The sequence below is a fragment of the Clinocottus analis genome, unplaced genomic scaffold (assembly GCF_023055335.1).
Source record: "Clinocottus analis isolate CAN_PGR_092001 unplaced genomic scaffold, fCliAna1.0.p SCAF_6, whole genome shotgun sequence".
NCBI lineage: Eukaryota > Metazoa > Chordata > Actinopteri > Perciformes > Cottidae > Clinocottus > Clinocottus analis.
In genome coordinates, this window is record NW_027176218.1 from 2991736 (window position 1) to 3016723 (window position 24988).

Genomic DNA, 24988 nt, shown 5'->3' on the forward strand with positions numbered 1-24988 from the left:
TGGAATATATATATATTTTTAAATGTATACAAAATGTGTGTTTTGACTGGAAAGGCATCGCTTGTCCTCCAGCTCTGGTTTGAAATAGAGAAACAGGATACATCGTGTTATTATTATTATTATTTATTATTATAAACGATACAAAAGTACATAGAACTCCAAAATCATTTGTTAACACTAAAAAAGGCTTTAATGTAACACGGCTGGGGAAAAAAAAGAAAAGAGGACTGTGTTTGACCAACACTTGTGTACAAGTTAGTTCCAGCCTCAATAAACTCAAATGACTACAAATACAAATAAAAATGTACCCAGAAAAAAAGAAAGTAACTATTTCTGCTGCCTGGATTTCACATCATTTTCTACACTGCTGCTTTATTCTAAACCTAAACTAAGCGACAGCAGTAAAATGAATAAAAGACACGCTTTACCGTTCATTCATTGCCAAGTTTCAAAGTGAATTCAGGTCTTTCGGGCTCTTATCTTCCTTTCTGGCATTGTGTATTTGGCCGCGTTGCATGTACTCTTCTATAAAACACTAGATCCTACGTCCCAGCGGGGTTTTCAGGCCTGGACCGAGGCGGCGGGGTCGGGCTCGGTGAGCGCTGGAGCGGTGAAGCTGACCCGGACGTCCCGGGTGTAAAATCCCTGAAGCACCCCGTCCACAACAACATCCGGGAGCTCTGCAGGACGAGACGAGAGCGTCGGCCGGGGCGCGGTTATTAGTTTTCAACTGGCGGCTAACGGAGTCGGTCGCCGCTAAGCGAGCGTCATTCCTACCTGATGTGCAGTCGGAGAGATACGGATCCTGAAAGAACCCCAACACTCGCTGATTTGGTAACGAATAACTGAGGGAACAAAAGCAACACATTGACGTCTGACGCGACATTAAGACAATGTGTGTATACCAACTTTCATCATTGTTGCAACACAAATATTCTCATGTGAAAAACCTGCAGGACTGCAAAGAAACACATCATTCTCAAAAGGTAGTTATTAAAATGCAAAGTAATCAGTGCACAGGATTCCTCCCACAAAAGCGACACAATACACAAACTGCACCACACGCACACAAATACCAGTAGAGCTCACCTGCCATCCTGACTGTCCAAGTCATCAAGCGATCTGAAAAAACAAAACACACAAAAAAACTTCATTACAGGTTACATGAAAAGACATTGTTCAAAGAAAAAAAAGGTCCTGAATACGATTTTACAGACGCTAGTTTATGATACATGAAGCTACTTCCTTCTGTCTATAATAGCATCTTTTAACACGACAGTCTCTGGGAGAAATGTGCCTAAAGTTGTATTAAGTTGTCGTCTTGTGTAGAACGCAACAAACTTCCACTGGCTCGAGAATGAATGAAAATGGAGGGAACATAATCCACTTTTTCATGACACCGCACACAAAACATAAACAAGCCATGCTGGAGAGAGAGTGTGGGCAGATGAAAGCCAACCACTCACTTATTTTCTGGACGTGTATAAACATTTCTTGGACAGAGGTTTTCAGACTCTGGAGGAGATCTTTATGCTACAAGAACCCACTGACTGTGTACCTGGGGCTAAAACGTGGCGACATCACTCAAAAGGAGGACATCTACCTCTTTAAAATCCTAAAACTCGCAAGTATAAAAAAGGCCATCAATAGGAGCTGGTTGAAAAGTGACACTGAAATATATAAATACAAATTTGCCGCATTGGTGGCTGCAGAGGCCCTAAACTGAGCGTCTCTTGGAGTGGGAGGAGTCTGAGCTGAAGAGGAGGAGTCTGAGCTGAAGAGGAGGAGTCTGAGCTGAAGAGGAGGAGTCTGGGCTGAAGAGGAGGAGTCTGGGCTGAAGAGGAGGAGTCTGGGCTGAAGAGGAGGAGTCTGCTTGACGGACTTACTCCATGCTGTTGACCTTGACCCCGGTGTGAAAGTGCTTCACGTGCAGGAAGTCCAGCAGCACCTGCGGCACGTCTTCGTTCTGGTAGATGATGTCCTGCAGCAACGGAGAACAAACCGGACTCGTGAGCACGTGTTCGGTAAAGATGCGTCGTTGTTGTCAAAAAGAGACTCCTGCCTTGCTAAACGGCGCTCCAGCGTCACAGAGAGCTGCCGCCCGAAGGGCGACCGGCCTGAAGAAGTTGCTGCGTGTTACCTGGACGTAGTCCTCCAGCTCCTGGCTCCTCTGCTCCTGAGGTTTGGTCCTCAGGTGAGGGTTCCTTTTGCTCGGGAAGTCTGGAGTCTGGATGATCTTCCTGAGCTGCAAGGAGCAACAAGGAGCAACAAGGAGCAACAAGGAGCAACAAGGAGCAACAAAGAGCAACAAGGAGCAACAAGGAGCAACAAAGAGCAACAAGGAGCAACAAAGAGCAACAAGGAGCAACAAGGAGCAACAAAGAGCAACGAGGAGCAACAAAGAGCAACGAGGAGCAACAAAGAGCAACAAGGAGCAACAAGATGACGTGATGGCACGTGACAACAAACAGCTGGAATTAAAAACGCAGCTTTTTGACCATGAGAATCCATTTTAGTCCTTTACCGTGTAATGACAATAAAGCTTATGAGTTATGAGGAAGGAGATTCCCTGAAGAACACCCACGATGCATTCTGTTTTGAGACATTCGGGCTGCATCAATAAAAACATCTGGAAATGACTTTTTCACCCTCATTAGCCAATCCATAAAATATTATATAATGTATCATTTTAAGCACCTCAATGCTTATTCTAAACGAAACAGAGCATCAACATGAAGCTTCTTTGTGTTTTCAATGGTTCTGTTAAGTCTTATCAGAGGTTACAATAACTCAAATGGCTCATAACTTGCGGCTTAACGACTCCTAACATGGAATAATTGTGGCCTTAAAGCAACTTACTTTTCTGTGCAGAGTCTGGAACTCGCTGTTTCTTCGCAGCACATAATGTTTCCTCCCGTGAAACAAGACTTCCACTCTGAAGAGCTGCAAACAAAAAGACAGAAGCAGACACACGAGGATCACAATCTGTCATTTAGTGAACTGGATTTAATGTCAGGTTAAAGTATAATGTACAGTAATTTTAAAGTAATTTAACATCTTTGTCATCCACAACATTTAAAACGTCAACACCATAACTCCTTGAACGCTCAATATTTTATTTATTTATATTAATTTTATATTAAATTTTTTACTTTTGTGTTTGTATTATTTGAGTGTCCACCTGTCTCGGCTGAGACGCTCTTTAAATAGACATTTTAATCTTGATGCGGATCATCCTGGTTAAAATAAAATAAAATGAATGCATCATCAACTAATATTTGTACAGATTTCTCTTTAAATAAAACTTACATGGTTGTAGTAAAAACTGTAACAGTCTATTTAATTTTAATATTTAAAATGGACTTAAACCAACTAGATGTCTTGAGTTTTAAACAATTTTAGCAGACTGTTCACGAGAAGTTTGCATCAAGATGCAATGACGTCATCTGTCCACCAGGTCGAGCCACAAGCTTCATTTCTATTCAACCTCAGCCGGAGAGGTTGAAACCAAACAAGAGGTCAGTTCAGCACACTGCAGGACATTCCCCAGGTCAGTGTCGTTTTCACATTTTATTAGTTTAAAATGGAGATGTGACTGAAACTAATTATGATTCATAACTTGGTGACAGTTCAGGTCAGGCTGCTGCTGAATTTAATGTTTTAATTCAAAGTAACGACACAGAAGACTTCAGATTAGTGCAAAATGCTGGAAAACATTATACTGCTGTACATGTCTCCCTGAACAAACACACACACACACACACACACACACACACGCACACACACACACCAAAGACAATCACAGGGCTCAGGGCCGTTTGTCTGGAAAACTGGAATACTTTTGCTCTTTTGCATACATTAAGCGGATAACACTTCTTTATTTTAAGTAAAGTACTATGAAAGCCTTTCCATAAAGCAGGTATTTTACTTGTGAATGAGTATTTTGCTTTTTAGTTAAAGAATACTTCCTCCATGGAGTACACGCTTGGTTTCCTTCTCCAGCTCAAACACGTGTGGAGTGAGAGGTCACGGGTGTCAAACTAACATATTTACAACATGTACATCATACTTTTTAGTGGTAGAAAGTACTGCTGTGTAGTTTTCAAAAGGAAACTCTTGTACTTTTTGAAGTTTTTAGTTTAAGATGTTACATACAAAACAAATTACATGATAACATGAATTGGTAAAGATTTGTTTTGATAACCAGGATCTGCAAAGTAATTTAAATTAGCAACAAAAAAAATTGAATTAAAAACAAATACATTTCCTTCTGAAGTAGCAGTATAAAGTACCAGAAAAGTACCTCAAAACTGTACCTAAGTACGCTTAAAGTACTCGACTGTGTAGCCTAATAACGTCTATCACCATTGTTTTTAGTACTATTTTAAAGCAACAATACGTGTTGGAGAGAAGAGCGCGAGCTCCCCGCTGGCTCCGCCCCCTGCCGGTTACCTGGCTCACCTTTTGCTGCACAAAAAGAAAAACACAAGAGAACACACGGAGAGGACACGGAGGAGCAACTACACGCGTTAAATGTCGAGAGAAACGCGACTCATTGAACCGGACCCGCGGCTTCTTCACCTTTCTGGACTTTCCCGACTCGTCCACTTCCCTCTCCATCGAGGGGATCGATACTTCAATCATCGGGAATTCTTCCACCCAAACCATCGGACTGGATCAACTTCCCCGCAGCTTGAAGAGGACTTGTCTTCTCTTCTTCTTGTCTTCTCTCTGCGCTTCAGGAACTGGAAAAAAAAAACAAACAGGATCCGTGTGTCTGTTGTGTGTCTGTTCCTGCGCGCCACCTACACACTAATTGGACGAACGCGACCTCAAGACGCGTTCAGGGACGTTAAAGGTGCAGTTCACCTTTTAGGAAGACACGCCCAGTCTGCTGCTGCTGCTGCTGCTGCTGCTGCTGCTGCTGCTGCTGCTGCTGCTGCTGCTGCTGCTGCTGCTGCTGCTGCTGCTGCTGCTGCTGCTGCTGCTGCTGCTGCTGAGTCAGCAGGTTAGTGCATGAGACAGACACAACAACAACAACACAGGCTTGTTGTCTGGAGCTTTCTTGAGTAAGCTTTAGTGATTCGTTATATTACAAATATGTAATTTTTTTTAAAATAATCTTGTAATAATTTTAAATATTTGTTTTCATATATTTGAAATTGAATATATATTTGTAATTATTGTGTATTACACATCTTTGTAATTTATTTGTATATATTTATATAGCCGTAACAATCTCGTGATTTAGTTTTTAGATATTTGAAATATTTTAAAAAATATATATATTTGTAATAATTTTGTATATTACACATTTTTGTAATATATTTGTAATTGTGTTTTATATATTTATTATAATCTTTCAATTATTATAAGTAAAATCATATTTTTGTAATATATTACTATTGACTAATTATATTATTATTTACTTAAGTATACTTATTTACGTTTTCTGACATAATAATTTTACTCCACCTCAATTCAGAGGCAACTATTGTACATTTTTACTTCACACTTTGCAGATTCAGATGAATAATACAACATATTATGAACAAATGATATTAATATTTTGATTCTTTCATTTAAACAGTGAATGGAAAACTCTGAATTTGCAGAGTAACTTGTTTCAGTTACACAAAATGATGACAAGAAAGAAGCAACAATAGAAAATTACACTTGAAAATAATACTTTAATGAATGTACTTCACTACTATCTTTATTTCTTTCTAATGCAAACCATTTTTCTTGGTGAAGCAGCCGGCATAAGACAACACCAGCCAACGTTTAAAAATAATAAATTAAACTCTGATCTTTGACACAGCGAACAGTCGCAGCGCATGAAGCGCATTTATGGAGGAAGCATCTGATCCCAGGTCAGGAAACAATCCTTATCTTTCAGACGGTTCCTGCAGTAAAGAACAGCTCAACAAGGCGAGTGTTAAAGTAAAGTACTAAACAGACAATAAAGTATCAACACAAGGCCAAAGTTTCACACTGACACCACATGACGACAACGAAGAAAACTTGGGCAGTTAATAAGTGAACCTCGAGTTGAAATTGTGTGTGAAACTGTGAATAAGTTTAGCCTTCATTCAAATATAACTGAAATCATATAACACTGCCATAATTGTGCATCACAGCCCATCAGAGGTGTGTTTTCTAAGTAAAAAAGGTGAATAAACTAAAGACACTACGACAAAACGTTACTTTCAAATGCAGGTTCACTTCCCAAAGAGCGTGAAACTCAAAGTTGAAACAAAACCATTTCATTGTTTATTTAAAAAAAAAAAGGGATGTTAACCCGGACCACATAACACAAAACTACTCGCATCCTCTGCGGAGAGCTGCTAGAACCTCTTTATTGAGGAAAGGATACTTAAAATGTGCCTTTTTATTCCCTGCCTACTCCTCTCCCTCCCCCATCTTGTTGACCATTTAAATAGCAACACACACATGATTTTCCGCGTGTCCATCTCAACCAGGATCACATGCTCCGTCTGCTGCTCGCTGCGGCGCTTCAGCGTGGAAGCGCTTACTGAAGCGTCTCTGTGAGGATGTGTGACCTTTGAAGAGTCACAGATCACGGCGTGGTTTCAAAAAAAAAATAAAAAAAAATGCAACGGCGAATTTTGTCACGGCCGTGTTTTACTACTCATTGTGTGTGAAGTCAGCACCGTCAGCAGATACAGAGCGAACACGTTGACAAAAAGGAAGTTAGTCTTGTAGATACAACACAGACTGCTGCTTTGATTTGAGCTTTCTCTCTCTCTCCTACAGCACAGTTCAGTGGTTTGAACGAGAGTTTGACGGGTTTTTTACACGTTGAAAGATCGAAGCGACGAGAGTTTCACAACTACGACATGTCCCTTCAGTACTGTGAGCCTTCAGGAGAAGAAGTGCACAGTATTTTAGTTACGTTAGAAACAACGTTCTCTCCATTAAAAAGGACGAGTTGGACATTTTGGGAAAATGCATTCAGTCCGCTGTCTTTGCCGAGCGTTAGATGAGGAGATTGACGCCACCCTCATCACTGTTCAATTAAATATAAAGCACCAGCCAGAAGACGGCTAGCTTAGCTTAGCATAAAGACTGGAAATGGGGGGGAAACAGCTAGCCACTGAGAATCAGGCAAGAAATGGTCTGGCACACACACACTAGAGATGTGACATTTTAATCAGCCTTTGTATGGGTGCTGTTTGTGGACTTAATGCTAAGCTAACTGCTAAGCGTCTTATTGATCTTTTCTCATCAAAGCATCAAACTATTACTTAATCTCTTCCTGTCACCCTCCTCCCTGACCTGCTGGAGGCCTCATTGTTTCCCTCTTTCAGTCATCACGTGATACACACACACACACACACACACACGCACACACACACACTTTACTTTTATCGGTAGCACCTGTGCCTTTTCTCACTCTGACACGTCAAATGACTTTTGTTTGATCAGGACAATCATTTAAATTGTAATTTGATCTCAGGAACAGAGGCATCATTGTGTGAATCCGATCATTTGAGAGCAAAATTCAGGAACTTTTGGCCTTTTAATTCCCTCTTCTGAAACTCTTGTTTAGGTAAGTCTCTGCAACTTCCCCCGTTGGAGTTTTTTATTGTCATCACCGGCATACCAGCTGGTTGGGGAGCGTGATGCAATTTGTCGGAGCCAGTGTGTGAATGAAAGAAAGCACTGTCATCCAGAATAACTGCGTTAGCCGACGCATTCTTGAGTTCTTCGGCTCGCAGTTGGACTCCGATGGTCACTGCTGCCGCTCAGTGGGTCGACCACGTCTGGGCCGCTACTCGGGTTGCAACAACACAACTACGTTATCATACGTGACGGGGGAGGAAATGATGCAATGCTTAAAACTCACGTATGAGTGGTGGTGTTTCTGTGCACCAGAGTCTCTTTTACTGCAGCAGCACGGTCGTTAAGCGTTAAGAATACCTAAATAATAATAGACAATCTTCTCACTGATGGTCTCGTTTACTTGTGTTGGTCATTTCGAGTTTTATAAACTAAATTATGTTTGGTTGAAAGCTATGTAAAAACTCTCTCGCAGTCTTTTAAAAAAAATAAAAAAAATATGATAGTTTTGCTCACATTTCCAATTGGAGATATTTCATTAAATGTGTTCGTCCTAAACTAAGAACTAGGAGATCAAAGACTTCTTTCTTTTCACCAAAAATATGAGAGAGAATAAAAGAAGGGAGAGAGAGAGATAATACATATTTTCATACGTTTTCACTTCTGTATGACATAATGTTGCAGAACATTCACTTTTCACACAGCTCTCTCTCTCTGACTCGATGCCTTTCAGTTTAAACATCTGTTAATGTGATCGGCCACTAGAGGTCGCCATACGGCTGTGGGAACGAGGTCAGTCTGTTGTCACAATTTGTCCCTTCTTTAGATCTCAACTTCACGTTTACGTCGCTTATATTTTCAGTGTGTAAAATAAAAAATCCCTTTCTTTTGTTGTTCAAACGGAGTGTACCTTCGTATTCACACGGAGAAAAGCGCTCCATCTTTTTGAAGCCTGTCGACAAACAAGAACCTCCTGGACTTACTTTCATAAACATGATGCAATAACATTACGTCAGGTTTAGATTTAACTTCCTAAAGTATTTGTTTCGAAGTTAAACAAATCTCTCAAAAGATTTCCAGACTAATAACTCTTGCTTTCATTGTATTTGTTTCTGTACAATCCCTCGTTTTATCTGTTGTGTTGTTTGGCTAATAAATAAACAAACTACATTGAATAAAGTATTTTATTTCATACACTTATAGATACTTTTTTAGACTTTTCTTTAATTTACAACATTTTCAATAACTGGCAAAATGGAACTAACGGACCAAAATTGAGATAACAAAGTGGCTCTAAAACAAAATGGCCGGCCTTTAAAACGTATGAAATAGGGGGCGCTAGTGAGCAAGATATGGTGTAAGAGGTTCATTTCAGTGCTCCTGCAGAACCAACAACATTTTTAAGTTAAACGAGCATCAAGACAAATCTCTCAAAAGGTTTCGAGACTAATTGTTGTGCATTTTGAAAAGTAAAGTCAAATTAAAACACTCTTATTACCTTTCCCTTATTTTATTGTGGTTTCATTTTGTAGTTATTTTCCTCTAGTATCCCTTGTTTTATCTGTTGTGTTGTTTGGCTAACATACAAACTAAATTACGGAAAAGATGGATTTCATACATTCATAGATACGTTTTTAAACATTTTCAATAACTGGCAAAATATTACTATTGTACCAAAATGAATACAACATGAATTACATTGTGAACTTGAACATGAACAATGAATAAAACGTAACGTGGCTCTAAAACAAAATGGCCAGCCTTGGTAGTGTTACGAGTGTTTGATATTGTGTTTAAAAGTTTCACTTTCCTGCAGAGGTTATGACGTCCTCCAAACTGTCCACCTGAAAGAAAGAGCCCAGACAGTTTGACCCGTGGACAGCGAACGAAACCTTTTGCCCTACGCAGACTATTCCTCCTCTCACTCGCACGTTTTCTACAACGTGGGAGAACATTGCCATCTTGAATCTCATCTTTGCTTCTCTGGGTGTCTTGCCCAGGGTTTCTGAAGCTTCAGCCATCAGCTGTTGGAGCAGAGCTGATCTATAAAGGCTGCTTTGACATTTAGCGCTCCGCTAAGTCTGGAACTACTTGTAGGGAAATGGAGCTTGTACGCTCTGCGAACCCTTCTCAATATGTAGAAATACATAATAAATACGACAAATTCATTTACACATGCATGTGCGTGCATATTTCAAGTGTTCTACAGGAGGCGACGTGGAATAGAACATAGGCTCCCTTGGTTTTTACCTTTTTGTCTTCTCCCACATTGAGGTTCTTGATCTGGTAGAGGATCACTTGCCCGTCGCTGTCCCCTACCAGGACGCCGTCTATCCCTCTGGTGAACAGCAGGTACGTCACCTTCACGCCATCCGCGGATCGGTGCACAATCGATGGATACACCCTGAAAGGAGGCGTTTGTGTTTAGTGGACACGGGATTGTCTCTGGCTTATGTTTCCAATCGGATAAAAGCATCAAAAGAAAGTAAACGAGACGGAGCTCTAGAAGTAGAAGTACACGCCCCCCTCTCTCTCTCTCTGACTCACAAGCTCAAATCCAGGTCCCAGATCTCTACTTGCTCTCCGTTGTGTGCTGCAAATACCGTGGACCAGTTTGGGGACCACGTGACGGTGTGCACGTCCATCTCGGTGGATGTGAAGCTCAACAGGGGGGTCGAGTGGTCCTTCCTCCACAGCTGCATGGTCCAGTCAGAGGAGCAGCTCAGGAAAATGTCAGAATTAAATGGAGACCATTCAATGTGGTTCACGGGGCACTGAGAGAGAGAGAGCAAGGTGAGAGGTGGTTGTAAACACACTGAAATGTGAAGCAAAAACACTGAAGTTATTGTATGCTTTTGTTAATACATGTCATTCACTGCTACTAAGTTATTTGGGCCAACAGAAACATGTACACTCCACATATAACCCAAACTAGTGTTTACTGGTTTCCTCTGCAAGTTGGTTTTTAGTCAAAGCATCATCCACAAGACCAAAAGTTAACGTATAAACTGTTCAACAATGTGTGCATTTCCATATTTAAAATAGCATCTCCTCAAAGATTCTACCCACACGGACGTACAAAGTGTTGTTGGTAAGTGTCCAGAAAATGCTGGTTGTTGGAGACGCAGCCTCTGTGGATCAACCCCTCCCATGTGCCGACCACATAGATACTGTAATCCTGCAGGATAAAGGAAAGCCAGGAGAAATATGCAGGTGATTATGAACAGAGAGAAACACACAGACCGGAAAAAACAACAACATACATCTTAAATTGACTGTCTGGAAGAAGGAGTCAGAGGACTCAAACCTCGATAATCTATTTGTTTGCTGTGACCAACTTACTGTTGGATGGAAGTCAACACAAAGACCAGGATTCCCAATGAATGGCAGAACCTGCTCCGTCTTCTTTTTCTCTGCTTTTTTCTTCATCAGGTCTGACAACATGTGTTTAAAAAAGAATTTTAAAAAAAAATGCAGGTATTATAATTACGATCATTGTGTGAGAACACCAATATACAGCTATATACAACATATGTGAAAGCATTTCACAGAAAAATTGGCCTTGAAAGTCGCAAAGTGATAAAAAAAATTAACTTTGCTCACTTTAGATTTAGTCAAAGATGATGACAAAAGGTAACAATTGCAATGCTTACTTCAGAATCGACTATTTTCTCTTTAAGAGATTTGATCAACACGTGATTCAACCAGTTGAAAACCATTTCCTGCTGAAGACGACAGTACCTAAGCAGTCAAGACCATCGCTGCAGAGGAACCACTTTGAAATCCTGCCATCTGCTGAGACCGAGATGAGAGCTTCTGCACTGCCCGGCCCTTGTTTGATCCAGTTGACCTGCCACACTGGATGCACGTGCTTTTTTAAACAATTGCTGCGGAACAGAAATATTGGGAAAGATAACACAAAAAAAGTGTTTTGTCCAATAGTATTTCTGTTTCATGCTCCACACAAACGCATCGTCCTCACCTGCTGTCGGCGATACACTGGACGTTGTACTGACTGACATCGTAGATGGCCATGGTGCCGTCGTCCATCCCTACGGCCAGCTGGCTGGGGTTGTCGGCTGAGAAATCCAGGGATATGACACAACTATGACAGTGGATGACGCGCTCCGGCCACTGCACGGGAGGACGCGTTACAATCAGTCGTTTGAGATAGGGCATTGGAAGATGTCAGCAAAAAAGTATTTAAATATACCGTAAGGTTTTTTAGGCACCAGCAGCAGATCAGACTTGGTTTTGTGTTCCTTGAATCAAAGTTACCGTAGCCCACTGCCAGGATGTCCTTACAGGGAGTAAACAGAGGTCAAGTGTCAGCTAGTATGCCTGTACAGAAAGCAATTGAATTAATTATAAAAAAAGAAGACTAAACTGATTCTAAACTCTGCTACTTTGGCGCTCATCAGTTTGCTTTTAATCTTCCCATGAAATGCATCCCAGTCTAGGCACAGTTGTTAAAGTGTGGTTATTTGCAAACTGCATATCTCAACATTATCAAAATCTGTATTAAATATCGCCAATAAAGCGAGAAGGCAGTTAAATGAGGAACCCATTTCAGCTTAAGAATGAACACAACGAACACAAAATGACCCTGACGCTGGTGGGAAGAATTTGTTCTGCTCTCAAACAGCAGCAGCTGGGTTGAGTGTTTTTTTTTCAGGTCTTTGTTACCAGGTTCTTCTTGTTCCAGGTCATGCAGGTAATGTTGCATCCTCTGGTGAGGTTGCAGGTGAAAGCCAAGAGGTGTTCCAGCGTCGGAGATAAAGAGCTCTCCGCCCCCTCCTCGCTCTGTTCCTCGGTCCTGGGCTTCACTGTGCTGTCAGGGTCTTACGGAATCAACATTATACCTCTGGATACTGCACTTATTCAAATCCACTTACATTTTTGGAACAGACTAAATTCCTTGTTGCAGTTGAAACAGAAAAAGTCCGTAGAATGGTGCACCTGCACCAACATATGTGAGAAAGTGGTGCTACCCCGAGTTTACCTTCCAGTGTGGGCAGCTGTCTGTAAGCAGCCAGCTTGGTTTGAAATGTTTTTGCCACGATGTTCCTCTCCATCACTAACAGGCAGGATTTAAAGGACTCTGACAACATGACGAGCTGCAGGTCGGAATGAGCCTTTAAACTGTTTTCACACATTTCCATTTCTAACTGTAAGGTACTGGTGCTGCCTGAGGAAATGAAATATGAGAAAATTATACATGTAAGTTATTGCAAAGCTAGTCTCAAGCAAGAACGTGTTGATCCTTAGAACCTCTCCAGTCCCAAGCACTTGCTGGGTCAAAGAAGTTCAACATTAACAGAGTCAATGTTCTTTTTACCCATGCAGACTGTGCTGCTGCTGCTCTGTAGTCCTGTCTTTTCTTGATCTTCGCTGGTGTTCATGGTACTCTCTGGATAGTCAGCCTTCTCACCACTTTCCAGGGTTTTATTTTGGTTCGCGAAAGTGTCATGGATGTCCCAGACAGAAGCAATCGTCTCTGTGGACATGAGAGAATATCAGTTACCTGTCCACTTTGAAAAACTGAATCCTAATAACCGCCAGACCCACCAAAATATGGGTTTATGTTTATGACCTGCAGCAAAACCTTGTACTCTGATGGAAGTCTGCTGCATCGATCTAAAAACGCTTGATTGATTTGAAGGATAATTAAGCCTAACCTTTATTCACCAAGGCAATCTTTTCCGTCTGGAGCTGCTTGTCTTTGGGTGCTTCATTGCAAGTCTGTGTGGATCGTGCCATGTACTTTTCGTTGCCCATTTTGTTCTTACAAAGCTCAGCATATTGAATGTTTCTCTCCCTGTAAGAATGAACAATATAAGCGGAACGCAAACTGATATACACACTGCACAAAACGTGACAGGCAGTTCCCAAGTTAGAGACATAAAGTGCCGCTTCCTGTGCCTGTAGTGCATTTCAGATGTTGCCTCATATTCAAGAAAGCCAACAAGCACTCACTTAATAGCTTCTGCATCATCAGCATCCTCGGAAATATAGGTGCTGGGTATGTCCAGCAGTGAAATGGTATCGGTTTCTGTAATGCAGATGTTTACTACCTCATCCAACATCTCTTCTGTCACATGCTCTTTAACATTGTCTCTTTTCCACAGCCCCTCTGGCGGGAAAAAATAGAGACAAGAAATAATAAAATATGTATATACATATTTACATATGTATATATCTATAGATATAGATATATATATATACGTATATATGAATTATATAATACTAACCGCTTGTAACTAGATGGTTTATTGGTCTGTCCAGTTGAAGAATACTATCATCGCTGTCTGTATTCAGTGATGTTGCGGTATATCGTTGGCTGCTGCCTATAAATGAGCTGGGAAGAAAAGTCAATATTGTGAACGTTTTGTGGTCAGAAATGTGTCTATAATATAATATCCACTGTAGTGACCTTGTTGCCTATCCAAACACTAAGGTCACTACTTGGTTGCTCTTCCGCTAACTTTTCTGACGCTTGTAATTGATGACCAGGCGTTAATGTAAAGGTAGTTTATTAATTGTTGCATATTTCTTGAAACAATAACCAGATCCTGGCACAAACCTATTTATGTATAATCAAACGATAAAATAAATCAAAACATTTTCCTCGCGACACTACCACATTGACATCTGTTCTCCTATGGTCAAAAACTGTTTGCTTCTCCCATTAGGCAATAGCTGGCCCTAGTACCCCTACTGATTATATTGGCCTTATTTCACATGGTGGCAGGTCCAGCATGACAAACTACTCGCTCTTACATCCACTTTATCAATACATTTGTACATAAGACTACTTCGTCACAGATTAGTAAACTAACAGAGCTGGTGGTGGGGAGGTAAACTACTGCTTTACTCAATTCAAGTTGTGTAGGTATAAATGGGTTCACACACATGCTTCACTCATCCCTTTCAAATCGGCTCTAAACTGTGTTTTTTTTTTGTTGCCCTTTGATCATCAGCTCAGAAAGTGCACCCGCATGTTACCATCTGGTACCTGCAGGAAAGCACACTGCAGCTTGAAGTGGATCTCAAGAAGTCTGATCCCGCGTTGGAAGAGATTTCGTCCAGAAAGTTTCTGCTTGGTAGGAACTCGTCTCTTGGCGCTGCAAAAGACAGCGGCAGAGGAGTGACGTCTTTGCCTTCTTCGTTAAACACCTGCAAAGACAGGAAGCACAGATATAATTTGTTTAGATACTTCCACAGTATTTCTATAACCTTAGCACTTAAAACAGCCTGATGATTTAAAGTGCAGGTTTAATGTTATTTAGATGAATTAAATAGATACCTGGACTCCTTTTTTGGGAAGTTTAAAAATGCTCCTCTTCTTATTCCTATTGCTGCCCCAGACCATCATGGAACCTTTTCTACTTTGTGAGAAGCTAGGACTGAAATGAGATTGAGAAGATCTAAAAATGACATTGTCAACTTAGCTAACGCTAGCTAACACTAGCTAACGTCATAACAGCAGTACCCCTAACTAAGGTAGCTAAGCTAGATCACGTTAATAAGTAAAAAAAAAAAAACATATTTAGTTAGAAATGCAACAAGTTAAAGTTTGAAACTGACAGACGATCATTTTGATCAATATTTAAGGTGGATTCTTGTCGCCATGTTAGCGAAAAACTGTCTGTTAGCTGATGATACATTGCACTAGCTAGTATATCTAACGCTCGCTAACTAGCTATTTGTTTCTCCCGAGTTTAAACTGTATTGATTAACGTTACTTTGTGTGAAACAGTGAACTTACGATCGAAGCATCACACTGCCTTTCCTCATTTTTCCACACCTCGAGCTCATGTCTGTAAAAAAAAAAAAGAAGCTACAGTTGCTCTAGCTAACTAGCTAAGTGATTGTAGTGGTGGAGACAAACTGACGCCCTCCTGCTTCAACCGACAACCCTCGCGCCTCTGTCCAACCTTGAGGTTGGAGCTGGCTTCATACATAAGTCAAAAATATTGACTAATGAAATATATCATCAAAGGGGGGCTTGACCACTGAACAAAGTCATAATATTGAGAGACTAATTAAAAAATATTGAAAAACTAAGTTATTATTTTTTGTCAAAAATATTGATATTTTGAGTTATCGAATTTAGATTTCCCCATTAAAATGATCTTTATTATTGTTCACAGGGCTATCATGCTGTGACGGAAGCCTGGTGGAAGGACTACAATCTGAAACGCATCACGTGACCAGAGCGCCCCCCCCCCCCCCCCGCTACCCATCACCCCCCTCTGCACCGAGCATCTCACAGATAACCGCCGTGTGTATGTGTGTGTGTGTGTGTGTGGATGAGTGTGTGTGTGTGTCTGTGCGCCTTTAAGAGCCGTGCTATCCCACTGCCGTCTGCACTAAATCTCCATCGCTGCTCTGTGAGGGCGACAAAATACAAATAACAACAAAAGCAACAGAAAGCCACGAAACAATGTCCGCCAGCTCAGCTTTCAACGACGAGAAGGGGGGCTCGTCCAGCGTCGGAGAGCCGGAATATGGTCACGACCCGGCGAGCGGAGGGATTTTCTCGTCCGACTACAAAAGGTACGAAGCCACCTGCCTCCTCGGTGCCGCTTGACGTCGTCGTTTTTTTTATTTGTCATAATGTGCAGGGTGGGGGCTATGGCGAGGGGCAGGCGCAGCGGGAATGTGGTCCTCCTGTCCCTTAACGTGTAGACATGTAATTACACGTTGTGTGTTATTCGGCCCGTGATTTTGTTTTTTTTAAAGCGGTCTCTACCTTTTCTCTCGCCGTGATTTGGTCGCTCTGGCGGCAGCGTCAAAACGGCGAACCCTGGTTCTTGGCGCGGACTCTTAATACACGCGCATCTATTTGTTGTTTTTTTACAGCGTTTTTTTTAGAGGATCGGTGTGTTTTATATTACATATTTGTTTTTGTGTGTGTGTGTGTGAGAGGATACGGGGAAGAAGGCCTGTAAAGAGGGAAGGCCAGGCCTCGGCGCCAGCCTCTTTCAGCACCTCCCCTGCTGGACAGCGCGCAGAGCGGCAGCGCAGCTTTGGTGTCAGACGCCCCAGAGAGCCGGTTTATCATGACCGGAAATATATATAACAATACATATATATACACAACAATATATATGTATATGTTTAGCTACAGTAGTGAGATTAAAATGACTAGTGAGACCTTCTTCGGCCATGCTCTTATATGAATCACAACAAAAAACTATTTCTGATGATGGATGAGTTGCTGAGTTTGTCCTTGTTGTCATTCAGAGTCCCGTGTGTGTGTGTGTGTGTGTGCGTGTGTGTGTGTGTGTGTGTGTGTGTGTGTGTGTGTGTGTGTGTGTGTGTGTGTGCGTGCCCCCTCCCACCTATGCAGTACAGTAGCTATAGGCAAACACAATACTAAGTAATAATGATTATTGTCATTATTTGTTTATCCCCCGGTTAATCGATTCTTTTGGTCTTTTAACGTTTGGAAAGATAGTTTAAAATGACCATGTGTGTCGTTAGTTTACACAGGTTTTTAATGCTGCTACCTTTTATTAATGTTTGGGAGTTTCTAATATCTGATAAGGCCAAATCAGCTGATAAGAATTTTCCTATACATAAACAAACAATCTTTATACAGAGCCCCTAAGTTTGTTTTGTTTAAGTATTGTGACCAAGAAATGTACTGAAAAAAGACACAGGTCATAGCCCTATAAATAGCTGTTATTATCTTAATAATGATGATAATCCAAAGTGAGCACTTTGCACTTATCCAACACTGCTAAATAATTACATCAACGGATTCTTCCTTTTAGAGGAAAACTGCACGGGAACAAAATGTTCCTCCTCGAACAATTTGTTCCTCATGGAACATTTTCTTATTCCACACAGGAGGACTATTATGGTATGGCGTCTCAGCGAGGCTAAACATAGTTCAATAATTGTGTTAAAAACATTGTGCTTCACTGCAGCCGGGTTACTTAGCAGCCTGACCTCTGTGCAGGTTGAAATGAGAGGCACACAGTTGTATCTTGAGACAAACTATCTGTGGAAACACAAACAGCTGCATATTATTCATCGCTATAAAAAAAAAAGAATATTACGTTCATAAAATCAACATTTTGAAGGAATCATGAAAACACTGTTTTCCACTTTGTATTACAATTAATATCCAAAGCAACTTAAAGTTTCTTATACACCATAGACACATGAAGTGGAGCAATTTGAGGTCAAGTGTCATGTTCAAAGACACACGGGCAAGCGGAGCCAGGGCCTTAACCACCAATGCTCTGTTTGAAAGACAGACCTGCTATCGGAACTGTTAACCACTGAGCCACAGTCGCTAATCTATGTTCTCTGATAGCGAAACAGCATTATTTTCTATTCTCTTAAACGCGGTACAGCCACACAGTTGCGGGTGTTATTATAGCATAGTCCTATAATGCTAACAGCAGGTGAACCGAAATACATTAACTGTCTCAGGCCCGTTTTGTGTCTCTTGGTCTCACGCCAGCATGCACCGCATCGAAGGCCCGGAGCCTAAATGTCACACAGTCATTATTAATGCCGTTGATAACTTCTCCTCCAATGACATGGCAAAAATGAAGGCACGATAGAGGTGTCAGTTGTTTTTATTTAGATAGATAGATAGATAGATAGATAGATAGATAGATAGATAGATAGATAGATAGATAGATAATTACTTTAGTGATCCCCAAAGGGAAAATCGCTTCCTTTTTGCGTTTTCCTTTTGGTACATACTGCAGCTGCAGGTACTTACTGCTGCATGCAGTATGCGCTAAATTGTGACGTTTTGTCATAAAATTGCACGTTGCAATTTGACCTTTTTGCCGATATATCTGCTGCACAGAGGCTTGTGGATCAGAATTAACCAGAAAACTCTGCTGGTTCGCAGACTGTGACATGCAACCGGATGCAGTAGGACATCCTGGTACTTTTGACACACTGCATTCGACATACTACGTATTGGAAGATACTTAAGCTTCTTTTTTTTGGCATGCCAAGTAATATAATAATGTGTGTTTTTGGATTGCACAACGTGTTTCTAACCACTTCCCACTACCTCCAGACCTCTGCCATTCTCCATCCATCCACCAGATGCCCTCAGAATTCCCTACCTGTCCCAGTCTCTCTCTCGTTCCTCTGGTGTCTTGCCGAGTGAACATGTGGGTGAAGAAACAAGCTAGAACAAATAGCGTCTTCATTTCCAAAACACACAGTTTCTATTAGTCACACAGGCACATCCACCTTTTTAAAGTCAAAGTCCACAAGAGCCAAAACAGGCTCGGGGTTTGTCCATTGTGATGGCTTCAAATCAAACATGCTGCCAGCTGCTGTGTGCTGACTAATACTACTAACTGCATCCATATGACTCATCAGATATGCTGAATGCATCTCGATGCGTCAGCTCAGTTTATTCACTCAGCTTTATCCCAAAAAAAAAATCATATTTTAACATCTTCCATGAATTCTTCTCGTTGTAGTCGTCATTATATGCACTTCTGTTTTCCCAGGGCAGGCTTTTATTTTGTGAATTATTAAGTAGGAGCTGTCTCTATTCAGTGTTTTCCTCTGAGCTTTGAACAGGAACTCCTTTCCCTCTGGTTTAGTTTTACACCTGTTCTCTGCAAGTGTCTCGCTTCAGGAAACATGTTGTAAGCTTTGCTGTCCGATACCACTGCTTCACCAACAGAGGGAGCTCACCGTTCATACATGGTAGATGGATTTTGTCGCTGTGAACTGTGACCTTTGGATCTTAAAGGGGACACATTTTGCCTTGATTTTTTTTTTGTTGTAACTTCTAAAGCTACCGCCGCTTAAGCTGAGCCGTCGTTAGTAGATTCCAGTGTAGACTGGGAGGTGTTGTCTCTGTGTTTGCGTGCGTCGACGTCTCCTCAGTGAAGGTAGATGAACCAGATTGTCTGTAAACACGGCAGCAAAAGCGCCGACTGCACCTTCACCGTCGTCTCCTTGGAAACACGGCGGATGTGAGATGCCGCTTCAGTCCTCAAACCTTGTCAACCTCCGTGTTATTATAAGTCTGAGCAAGAAAAAAATGGTGTTCGCTGTCCTGTATCTTGACTATTGTAAGTTTAACAGGGGTGTTGGTCTGTGTGAGTGGGTCTTTCTTGGTACCGAGATGTTTATGTTTAATTGTTTTCTCAAGTATCATTTCACAAGAGACGGTTGCACTTCTCTTGGTTGAGACTTCAGTGGGATCAGTGGGATTTCTTTGTCTAGTTTGCTTGTTCTTTCTGTGAAAATGTGACTTTGACATTTCTTGTCAAATACTGAAATCACACCGTTAGCCACGCCTGTGTAGTTTTGGGGTTTCTTTGCCCCTCAAAAAGGTAAATATTATAATTATATTATAATATAATATTGGTAAATATATATTTTTTTAGCTTAGTTTAGCATAAAGACTGGAAACAGGTAAGCACAACATCAGCCTACCTGCATGTTTAAACCTCTCTAATTAACACGTTATATCTTGTTTTGTTTTAATAGATATATGACAACCAGTGTGTTGAAAAGACAAACAACACAGGCGGGCTATCTCTTTCCTGTGCTTCCAGTCTTTACTTGAGTTAACGTTTCTATTTAGCACACAGACATGAAAGCGGTATCAGTCCTCGCATCTCAACTGTTAGCGTGACCCCAAAATGTCCAACTATTCTTTTGAAAACAAACACACACACACACACACACACACACACACACACACAAACACACACACTCTCACACACACACACACACACACTCGTGCATCAGGATCAAAGATAACACAAATGTACTGAAGCTTCGCAGCTTATTTCCATCGTGGCCCCGGTGGGGTATGAATATGAATTATCCAACTTCATGACTTGCATATAGAGTTTATTAATTCATGGCCGCCTTCATATGTTCTTTGTACTGTAAGGATGATATCCGCTGCACCGCACCCAGAATCCCACACAGAAGTTTTGATAAGGAAATTGAAAATAATAGTTAGCCGGCAGCTGTCTTTTGTGGCTAAAACCATAATAGATTTATAAGAGTGGATCTTCTCCGGATGTTTGGGATAATGACCGTGATGTGTTTTGTTTCTGTGCCGAGATCATTAATGAAATGTGTTCATCTCTAAACTGAGAACCAGGAGATCAAAGACTTCTTTTCTATTTCAAACCACATGAAACACTTTCTTGCAGGGAGATTTTCTCTCTGTGTCACATCCAACATGGCGTCAGTTGTCACAGCGTTGTCACCGTCAGTGTAATTCATTGTCAGTGCTGCGACCCCCCGGGGTGTATTTCCTGGTGACGTAACCGATTTAAAATCGTATTTCGTCTGGAGGGAATGTCAGCAAGTCTCGACTGAGCCGTCACAGATCACAGGAAGAGCATATGTGAGTTGTGCTTCGGGGCAGTTATTTTTGTTAGAGAGAGAGAGAGAGAGAGAGAGAGAGAGAGAGAGAGAGAGAGAGAGAGAGAGAGAGAGACTCATCACGACTCGGCAAAGAAAGCTGAGTCATGTAAGACGAGAGGAGAAAAAAAGGCACCTCGCCGGATGATAAAAAAAAGTAAAACACGGTGTCATTTTTGAACATAATGAGCAAGAGGGAGCATCTGTCGAGGATCAGAAAAGGTTCGCTGGCCGCGAGAAAGCTGTGACTTGGCAAGTCAACGTGGAGAGGCGGAGCCAAGGCGGCGAGCGCGAGGAGGAGGGGCGAGTGACAAGCGTGGGAGAGGCCGTGTCACTGTCGGAGAGAGAGAGAGAGCTCAGCTGTGTGGACGTGTTGTTGTGTGCACGCCGGGAGGCAGAGAGAGAGAGAGAAAGAGAGAGAGAGGAAAAGAGAAAGAGAGCTGCTGCAGTGGCGGCGGGAGGAGGAGAGGCCAGTACAACGCCACGCCCCTTCTCTGCCGAGCATCCATTTACTGAGCAGCTGATGTCTGCTGCCACACTGGATGCGTAGAGACTCGGCAGCAACAGAAGGGGTGTAAACATTTTTTTTTTAAAAAGGAGAAAATAAACAAAAACCTACGCTGCACCGGAGCCCTGCTGGATTTGGATTACAGCAACTCGGGAGGGAAAGCACACCGAGCTCGCCGCCGTTGAGAAGAAGAAGCACTTGGTTGCATCATTGGATGAACTTAACCTCGTTGGAGGGAAGGAGGATTTTAACGCAGGCTCCGACTGAAGCTGCTCTCTGCCGTGTTGGAAACAGGCGAGAGGCGAGAGAGGGAGTCCACGGCTGGTTTTGACGGCGAGGAGCGGCTTGCAGGGAAACTACAGTTCTTCCACTTTATCCACCCGGGATTCCACAGGTCGCTCGCCCCGAGTTGCAAAACATGACCACCATGCAGAGGCTGCTGCTGCAGCTGCCGGTGAACGCGGCGAACATCGTGAAGACGGTGCAGAACCAGGTCCAGGGCCAGGGCCAGGGCCAGGAGGACGACAAGAGCCCCGTGCTGTCCCCTGACGGCGGGCAGCAGGCCTGGTACAGCGCCCTGCAGCCGGACGAGCTGCGCTACCTCCGATCCGGAGGAGGTGGAGGTGGAGGAGGAGGTGGAGGAGGAGGTGGAGGAGGACACCAAGAGGAGCGGGCACCACTGGAGGAAGGTGGTGGAGGTGGCGGAAGTTTCCAAACACAACCTTTGCGGTAGGAAAACCTTTATCGTGCTACAGAGACTCAAAGAATAAGAAGAGCGTGGGTCAATAGCCGGTGCCACACAACAAGTCAGAAGTGTGTTTCTTTAACACTGAATTGTGACTTGTTTTGCCACCTCAGGCTCATGAAACTATTGCAAAACTTTGTAGCGCTCAGATAAAAAGTGGCTACTTTCCTTATACTGAAAATTCCCATCACAGTTTCACAGAATCCCAAATCACATTTCCAAATATCTTTTGTCCAAAGCCCCAAAAACATTCAGTTTGCGATCTACAAAGAGAGAAAATTCAGATCGTATAGAACAGAAAAATCCTCACTTTTGAGAAGCAGGGAACCAGGAAAGGTCTGTGTTTTGACGCAAAACGATTCATTTATTAGCAAAATGTATATTCTGTCATTTCAGATAACTCATCGGGAATATGTGAGATGGAGTTCAGAGTAGAGAATCCTTCATTTTTAATGCTCACGACGAGTCAAAACAGAGCAGAACAAGTGATTTTCACCGGTTTACCTTTTCATTCAAATACTGTATGTGTGGCTTTGGTATGATACATAAGTCCACAGTAAATATGTGTCCGCAGCCTTTCTGTATATGTGCCGTCACTTATGTAAGACGTGTATTTGTGTTCTGTTACTGCATCTGATCCATGATATCATGAAGGCCATATGGGAGCCGCTGTACTCTTCAATTAATTAGACTGCAAACCTTTTCAAACAAACATCACAAGTGGCTCTCTTCCGAAATAGATTTGGTTAAAGCGAGCTATAATTACACTTTTTGCGATTTTTTTTTTATCGGGGTCGTGCCTATAAACCGGATGATTCTCATTCTGCAGCACCAGAGATTCGCCGAAGAAACAGAATACATATTTCACAGCCGTCGTCTAGAAAAAAAAACTAAACTAAAACAAAGAAACGTTCAAAAGTCTCTGCGGAAAAGAGTCGGCTTATGTAAAACGTCCCGCTTATGAATGCACGCTGCAACTCTTCCCTCTGATTCATGCAAATGAACTTCCATATCTGCTTTTCCCTTTTTGAGTCGTGCAGAGCTCTGTTCTCTGGGAACAGCGGGACGCCGCGGGTTTGAAGACGCACAATCGAGCGTTTTGAAGGCTTCAGACTGGGCTGATCTCTTGGCTTTGGGGTAACCTGACCGCCGGTGCACTCTGCCGTACCACAGCGCAGGGGGTTAAATTATTCAGAGCGTGTTTGTGAATTCAGCTGTTGTTTCGTCCGGACAGAAACCAGAGAAACCAGAGAAGCGGCATCGGTGTCGAGTTGTCGTGCGGCTCCGCGGGTCTAAGAGCAGGGAAGTGCGAAGCCGGCTGTCGGTCATCAAGAGGATGAGTCACCGTCACCGAGGGGGCATTTTAGAGTTGGTTGAACTACGTCGTGGTCAAGCACGTGGACTTTGAAGTACCTGAGGCTGTAGTTCTTAATAACGTTTAACCTGGGCCACGATGCTCTGATTGAAATACAGTAAGAAGATTGTTAGTGTATGAAACAGTGAAAGAGATGTTCTTCTTCCCTTATTGGCTGTTAAATTGTTGTTTAATTATGTTGTTTATAGAGTGTTGTTCTGTTTTCAGCCCCGTGGGACATCGCTGTTTGCATGATCCTGGTTAATAAGGATCTCAAAGAAGGGAAAAAAGAAACATGGCTGACCAATCTGGAATGCCAGGAGAGAGAATTCGGTTTATAATAATAATAATAATAATAATAATAATAATCAAAACACCGATGTAGGCGCTGCGGGTGTATTTCTATTGCACATGAAACTATCACAACACCTTTAAAGGCACTCTGCTCAAAAAATAAATAGTTTCTACATTTCCTAATCTTTTTCTTTGGATCATTATGTTTCGTGTGCTTACTTATTAAAATTGGATGAAAATGTGTTGTATTGTTATAGGATTCATGATCAGTTATTGTCATGTATTGACTGACATAACCTGTCAGCTTGGACGGTACAGATTTGAGGGGTTTAAAGCATTTGAAAACACTCCTAAAGTTACATCGCAATGAGCAGAAATACCAAAGTGAACACACTGGCCGAGTTGGAAAGGTGCAGCAGCCGTATGCAACACACCTGCCAGCGCCGCGCCTTGAGCTAACAATGCATGTCTAACTCGTCTGTGGCTGCATATTCATGATAATTCCCTCTCGACAGGTTTGAACGTTTGGCCGCCGCTACGTCAAAACGTAATCAACGCTCTTCGGGGTCCGGTTTCTAATTAGATTTTTCAGAATGCCTGTTTGTCCTCCGCCGCCACGCCGGTCCCCGTCACGTTGTTAATTCGGCCGCACAAAACAAATTAAGTCGGCGGTCGGTTTGGCGCAGTTTCCCTGATCCTCCGTGACACTTTGGTTTAAAGCGGGAAGGAAGTTTTACTCGTCACGGTGGATTTTAAATCATAAATGAGTTCCCTGTTTTCTCCCCTCGTCGATATCATGCAGAGACGTGTCGTGAGCTCTCTGCTTTCAGCTGTGCTGCTTTTCCTTTTAACGGGGAAAAGAGAGAAGCAAACGCAGAACAAGGTCGCCGCGGTTGTCGTCAACTTTTTACATTCGCGAGGCCCACGCCTCCATGGTGGAGGTGTTGGCGTGGCTCTAAGGCCCAACAGTATTCCTCGACGTCTCTGTTTTTCCGATTCGTGGAACACAGCGTGAACGTATTTGATAGAAAAACTCGATGTTCCCCCTCAAAGCTTAAACTAAACCCGGAAGCTTCGACTCAGCAGCGTCGTCAGTTGAATACTCGCTAGCTTG

General features: G+C 42.3%; 3 protein-coding genes across 8 annotated transcripts in view; 1 reads left to right on the forward strand and 2 right to left on the reverse strand.

The window, feature by feature from the left end:
• Positions 1–208: 208 nt before the first annotated feature.
• snx22 (sorting nexin 22) lies at positions 209–4763 on the reverse strand. The gene is made up of 7 exons (XM_068603593.1): positions 4582–4763; positions 2860–2943; positions 2141–2245; positions 1887–1981; positions 1090–1122; positions 778–845; positions 209–680 (listed from the first exon to the last, which is right to left on the reverse strand). Exons 1-7 carry the CDS (start codon positions 4666–4668, stop codon positions 562–564), a joined length of 591 nt encoding a protein of 196 aa, XP_068459694.1. The 5' UTR covers positions 4669–4763; the 3' UTR covers positions 209–561.
• Positions 4764–8750: 3987 nt separating this feature from the next.
• LOC137804153 (dynein axonemal intermediate chain 4-like) lies at positions 8751–15752 on the reverse strand. Its single transcript, XM_068603210.1, has 17 exons — positions 15353–15752; positions 14891–14990; positions 14600–14760; positions 13836–13942; positions 13561–13717; positions 13263–13402; positions 12923–13081; positions 12587–12772; positions 12271–12425; positions 11798–11884; positions 11567–11718; positions 11326–11471; positions 10927–11018; positions 10664–10762; positions 10132–10358; positions 9835–9988; positions 8751–9428 (listed from the first exon to the last, which is right to left on the reverse strand). The coding sequence occupies exons 1-17, from the start codon at positions 15400–15402 to the stop codon at positions 9387–9389; spliced, it is 2214 nt and encodes a 737-aa protein (XP_068459311.1). The 5' UTR covers positions 15403–15752; the 3' UTR covers positions 8751–9386.
• A 98-nt stretch (positions 15753–15850) lies between these two features.
• The window catches only part of LOC137803654 (AP-3 complex subunit beta-2), a 36677-nt gene continuing 27539 nt past the window's right edge, over positions 15851–24988 (forward strand). For all 6 annotated transcript variants that reach the window (XM_068602339.1, XM_068602341.1, XM_068602336.1 and 3 more), the window contains exon 1: positions 15851–16143. In XM_068602339.1, the coding sequence (XP_068458440.1) occupies positions 16031–16143 (113 nt within the window). In that variant the 5' untranslated portion in view covers positions 15851–16030. The remainder of the gene's footprint in view (positions 16144–24988) is intronic.

Coding starts and splice junctions, on each gene's coding strand:
- snx22 (XM_068603593.1), bottom strand. CDS start 4,668: ATGGTTTGGGTGGAAGAATTCCCGATGATTGAAGTATCGATCCCCTCG. Junction 2,944..4,581: donor AGTCGGGAAAGTCCAGAAAG/GTGAAGAAGCCG, acceptor TTTTGTTTGCAG/CTCTTCAGAGTGGAAGTCTT. Junction 1,982..2,140: donor AGCTGGAGGACTACGTCCAG/GTAACACGCAGC, acceptor CCGTTGCTGCAG/GACATCATCTACCAGAACGA.
- LOC137804153 (XM_068603210.1), bottom strand. CDS start 15,402: ATGAGCTCGAGGTGTGGAAAAATGAGGAAAGGCAGTGTGATGCTTCGA. Junction 12,773..12,922: donor CAGCAGCACAGTCTGCATGG/GTAAAAAGAACA, acceptor TCATTTCCTCAG/GCAGCACCAGTACCTTACAG. Junction 9,989..10,131: donor TGGGACCTGGATTTGAGCTT/GTGAGTCAGAGA, acceptor GCCTCCTTTCAG/GGTGTATCCATCGATTGTGC.